The 6,000-nt window shown below is 39.5% G+C and overlaps 1 protein-coding gene across 7 annotated transcripts in view; it reads left to right on the top strand.

Moving 5' to 3' along the window:
• The first annotated feature begins 1,891 nt into the window (after positions 1-1,891).
• Positions 1,892-6,000, top strand: part of LOC139555982 (ryanodine receptor 3-like) — a 218,236-nt gene continuing 214,127 nt past the window's right edge. For 3 of the 7 annotated variants that reach the window (XR_011671046.1, XM_071369419.1, XM_071369416.1), the window contains exon 1: positions 1,895-2,052. Coding sequence is in view for 6 of the 7 variants with exons in the window: in XM_071369419.1 (XP_071225520.1) it covers positions 2,005-2,052 (48 nt within the window). In the remaining variant the exon portion in view is untranslated. Of the gene's footprint in view, positions 2,053-6,000 lie in introns of all 7 variants that reach the window. The other 4 variants (XM_071369421.1, XM_071369418.1, XM_071369417.1 and 1 more) reach the window with 2 other exon arrangements.

Below are 6,000 nucleotides of genomic sequence, written 5' to 3'. Positions count from 1 at the left end.
CACTCAGTTTTAAACAAAAATAACACCTCAAAGCTTTTCCCAAACGTTATGACGTTCTTTCGATATTAGAAAGTTTAAACATGCTGTTACATACATGTAACATTCGTGATAAAGATACATTTACACAACATGTCTAATCTTCCCAGTTCTGGCACTATCTTCATTCTGAGGAATTGTGTGCGCGCTTGGCCAGTACTTGTTGCTTCCCCCACTACCATAGTGCAACAGCGCCATCTACTGGAATTATGGACTAACTAATGCTAAAGCGTGTAGAAAATAAGAGTTAGATTGATAAAACGAATAAATTGGTTTAAAAATAATTATTGGTTTAAAAATAATAAAGTGCTATCTATTTTTTGTGACTTTGTGACTTTGTTTTTCAACCCATTAAACGTACAAAGTCAGCAGTGACTTCAACAACAAACACTGATGTGTGTGCTATCACAGCATAATTTGTAGCCGGACACTTTTCATACATTTCTTCAAGTGTGATAAGGCAGTGCAAGCATGTGGTCGTGCACGTGTTGGCAAAGAGAGAGTTCAAAGTTGTAGTTGACTAACCAAATGGAATCCTTCGGCTAATGTAGCCGCTACATAGTTTCTAAATAGGTCTACTTTAACTTGGGGTATCTCATTTAGGGCTACTTTTATGTTAGGCTACTTCAGGGATCAGTATCTTTGATGGGGGTCGGGGCCACAGAAAAACAGAAATCAGCATACCCACAGCTAATTTCCTGCAATTTTACACATTTTGCCATAGGGTGGAGGCAAATGTTTGCCGTTTTTAATATGATAACTGATGATCAATGGGCCCCACCCCAGTCAGTAATTTGATCGTGTTTAACACAGATTTAGATTGCTGGATGCTAGACTCATTTACCAATCTAAAAACAATTTGCTGCCATGGGCTAATTTAGTGACTGCTGATGCACAACCACATTTCGAAATTGCAACTGGTGTATTATTCTAACCCTCAACATTATGTTGAGTTTAAAAATATATATATATATATATATATATATATATATTTTTTTTTTTAAGGTTTTGTCAAATTGGCCGCCTGTTGCCCATCCCTGATGACTTAATCCTATAAATTGATTTCATGTTTGATAGTATTGTAACTACGACGCGTGGACATTAGGAAAACGGCTAGGCAGGCAGCATTTGTCAACCAGATAGGGCTAACATAATTAATTTCCCCCAATGTAGCCTGGGGTCCAGTGTTTGGGTAGGTAGGCTATGCCAAGGCTATGTATGTACATTGCTTTATGTTTCTTTAACAAAAAAAATAACGATTCACCCAAACAAAAGAGAATAATATTTTGTTGAAGAGAGGACAGCCATCCTTGCAGACGAGAGTAATCCATTTTCAATTGAGAAGAATACGATTGTTATAATTGTTTTCAAGAAATCAATGTAGTAAAATTGGATACACTTTTATCTTGTAGCTGTCTGTTCCATCTCAACAGAGAGTGACAGAGAGCGAAAGAGAGCGAGAGAGGTGCCCCTACAATCTAACTTTGTATTCAACACAATTATTGTTATTCAATTATCCGTTCTGACCCATTATTATTATTATTATTATTATTATTATAACATACTGACTCCTGCTTTTAAACTTGAACGCCTGGCGGAGTGATAGTGACAGACTTTGTCATTTTATTCAGAATCATTAAATAGCAATAGCCTCGTCCGCTTGCCGAGGCGTGCTCCTCTCGTCTCCTCTCCTCTCGCACCCACCATAGCTCACTCAGCGTACTGCTGACATTGGCAGCCGCAGGGAGCATACAGTCCGGGGTGGGTAGGCATTGAGTGACAATCCGCGGTGAGGTGTGCAGTGGACGCAGGGGGGGGGGGGGGGGCTTGCCCGGTCTGCCCTATATGGTTGTGGAATTAGCTCCATGCTAATATCGGCAGGAGAGCTACAGCATCGCGTTTCTGTCTAGTTTACTGCATCTCCAGTCAGTGGTGGCTATCCGAGTCTAAACAGGCTCCTTCACAGCCATGGCTGAGGGCGGAGAAGGAGAAGATGACATCCAGTTCTTACGAACTGTAAGTAGATATATTATTTGCTTACTTTTTATGCATAACCAAAGCGTTTTAGGGGGGGGGGTGTCTTGAAAGGCAACGTTCTTGGATATGGCTTTAAACGGCAACAACTGGTGTCAATGCTGGATAGAGAGTCTATCATTTGCTTGAATACCTGGACTAATGCAAAATCAGGATAAAAAAACTGCTCTGACTTAAAATGTAATAAAAATAGGTGCAGTTTTATTTTGGGTGTTTTATATAATTCATGAGATTCTGCCCTTGTTGGGAAGTTGACCTAGGTGTATGGTGCACGCTATGGGCTACTGTGCAGTGAGCGAGTGGCATATTGGCTCTCAGAGCACCTGTCGCCAGAGCTCGAGGCACATTGGAATTTAAATGAAAGTCCCAGCTGCAGGTGCAATGGCACATTTAAATTAGGCCTACATAATTGTAAAAAATAATAAATACATAAAATGCTGTGATTTTTTGCATAATCATTCTAATATAATTGAGTTTGGAGTATGGTTGTCTTGTCAGATCTGTTAGCCTCTATAATGACAATTATGTATCCGACTAAACTTAAAGAACATAAGGTTTCTTGGATTTTCCTCGGGCTTTCTGTCCGTGTGTGGGTTGTAGTCGCTTGGGAATAGGCTACTGTTGATTTAATCATCAAACTTAAAGCTAAAACTATTTTAACCTCTGTGCTTTGCTTTGACACAGGGAGAGGCGTTTTAATAAGTTCTGTTCACAAGTAAGATAACCCCAAGCAAGGCTCTGCTATTTTAGAGCTATTTTAGTGGTTCGATGAAGATTACTTACACTATGCTACATAGGGTACATGTGGGGCTACAAGGCATTTATCTTTGTAAACGATATGATGTACAGTATGTATGTTGGCCTGGTGTGAATAACCATCCATCACAGTTGGTTCATCATTGACATATAGGCTAGTCCTGACTTATCTCTTGGAGTGTGATATTTTGTGATACCTTAGACACGCTGTGCTGATAAACTGTCCAGCGTCATACAATAGAGGATAACCTACTTCCATAGAGTTAGAAAGGTCACCAGAGCAAACTTTGAGTTTGATGGTTGATCCATAACCAGAGTAGAGAAGACAGATGTGTAGTTGATCCATCCACACGGTACGTTACGATAGAGAGAAGACCTAGAGGTGGCTGTTTGACAGGTCACAGGTCGGTCACCAGTATTTAACGGCCTACAGTGTTCAACAGGCCTGTGATATGCTGATCCTGATGGCTCTCAGATTCCCCAGACACTCACACCACTCAATGGCATCCTGATTATCTAGCGAAAACAGCCATATTCCATAGGGGTTCACCGGCCCCAAGTACACATAACATCAATAGTCTAATCAGGCTGTCATGAGAGATTATCGGTAGTCAGTCGATACACAAACACGCTCCTTAGCATTAATTAAAGCACTGATTGTAAATGTGTTAGGATCTGATTTATATGTAATTCATTGACGTTCATAATTGGATAACTAAGTATAACTTAATTTCTGCTCGTCAGAAGAGATGTTATAGATGATTCAACAGCTGTTCCACAATAAGTCATTTTTTCAGTTTGTGCACAGCAGTATCCGTTTATTTAATTTTTGCTCGCCTGAGTTAGAATACCTCATGATACTATTTACCAAGAGAGTTTTCATCTATATTTTTTGTAGCTGTCTTATTACCACTACAAACCGATGCCGGCACTAGGACCGCACTCAACAAGCTGTATAGGGCCATAAGCAAACAAGAAAATGCATATTCAGTATCTTGTAGTCAGTGATTTTAATGCAGGGAAAATTAAATCAGTTTTCCGTCATTTTTACCAGCATGTCACGTGTGAAACTAGAGGCGAAAATACTCTAGATTACCTTTACTCCACACGCAGACAAGCGTACAAAGCTCTCCCTCACCCTCTTTTTTTGCAAATCAGACCATAACTCTCTTGCTTACAAGCAAAAACTCAAACAGGAAGTACCAGTGACACACTCAATACAGAAGTGGTCCGATAAAGCGGATGCTAAGCAACAGGACTGTTTCGCTAGTACAGACTGGAATATGTTCTGGGATTCATCACATTGAGTTTACCACATCAGTCACCGACTTCATTAAGAAGTGCATCGACGACTTTGTCCCCACAGTGACCATACGTACCCCAACCAGAAACCATGGACGACTTTGTCCCCACAGTGACCATACGTATATACCCCAACCAGAAACCATGGACGACTTCGTCCCCACAGTGACCATACGTACATTCCCCAACCAGAAACCATGGACGACTTCGTCCCCACAGTGACCATACGTATATACCCCAACCAGAAACCATGGACGACTTCGTCCCCACAGTGACCATACGTACCCCAACCAGAAACCATGGACGACTTCGTCCCCACAGTGACCATACGTACATACTAGAGGTCGACCGATTATGATTTTTCAATGCCGATACCGATACCGATTATTGGAGGACAAAAAAAGCCGATACCGATTAATCGGCCGATTAATAAAAAATAAAAAAATCTTTAAAATATATATATATATATATCATACACACACACACACATTTTTGTAATAATGACAATTGCAACAATACTGAATGAACAATGAACACTTTTATTTTAACTTAATATAATACATAAATACACACACGCACACAGCTCTGAAGTGACAATGATACTGAAGAGTCTGCTTAGGAGACAAATACTCTCAACTGTTTGAATAAAAATAGAGTTTAAGTTACCTGTGATGAATGTTGAAAACAAAAACTTTAATTTCTATATGCAGGAAATCCTATTTTTAATAATGGGCATGGTAAGAATTGACAACCAAAGTGACACCTATCAAAATCTGAAAAGCGGTTCCTTCATTTATTCCATTGGATATTTTTAGATTCACATAAAATAAGGTCTGTATTTCGTGTAGGCTTACATCACCGTGCCAATTTTATAACTGTGTAGATATCCATAGGACAAGGTAACTCTGATCAATATTGGCTAAATATAAGCGAAGATAAAAAAAAATTGTAGAGTGGATTTATGAAAATATGTTGACAAACATTACCTTATCCTAGTGAGATTTACACGGGTATCAAAACGTCGAGGCGGTTTAAGCCTGCACGAAACACAGATCAAGTAGATCAAGACATTCTCTATGGAAGACATGAACGGTAAAATAACGAAGGAACCCCTTTCAAATTCAGCCGCAAGTTATTACAGGAATTATAACGCGTCGACTATTTCTCTCTAAACCATATACCTTTGACTAATCCGGAAACTATCACCTCGAAAACAAAACGTTTATTCCGTTCCGTATTTTATCTAACGGGTGGCATCCATGAGTCTAAATATTCCTGTTACATTGCCCAACCTTCAATGTTGTCATAATTACGTAAAGTTCTGGCAAATTAGTTCGCAAAGAGCCAGGCGGCCCAAACTGTTGCATATACCCTGACTCTGCGTGCAATGAACGCAAGAGAAATGACACAATTTCACCTGGTTAATATTGCCTGCTAACCTGGATTTCTTTTAGCTAAATATGCAGGTTTAAAAATATATACTTGTGTATTGATTTTAAGAAAGGCATTGATGTTTATGGTTAAGTACACATTGGAGCAATGACAGTCATTGATTGATTGTTTTTTATAAGATAAGTTTAATGCTAGCTAGCAACTTACCTTAGCTTACTGCATTCGCTAACAGGCAGGCTCCTCGTGGAGTGCAATGTAATCAATGCAAGATTGGATCCCCCGAGCTGACAAGGTAAAAAATCTGTCGTTCTGCCCCTTAACGAGGCAGAACGTTCCTAGGCCGCCATTGAAAATAAGAATGTGTTCTTAACTGACTTGCCTAGTTAAATAAAGATTAAATAAAGGTGTAAAAGAAAAGAAACGGCAAATCGGCGCCCAAAAATACCGATTTCCGATTGTTATGAAAACTTGAAATCGGCC

Source organism: Salvelinus alpinus, chromosome 27 (assembly GCF_045679555.1).
Source record: "Salvelinus alpinus chromosome 27, SLU_Salpinus.1, whole genome shotgun sequence".
NCBI classification, from domain to species: Eukaryota; Metazoa; Chordata; class Actinopteri; order Salmoniformes; family Salmonidae; genus Salvelinus; species Salvelinus alpinus.
This window is presented reverse-complemented; position numbering and strand designations above follow the sequence as displayed.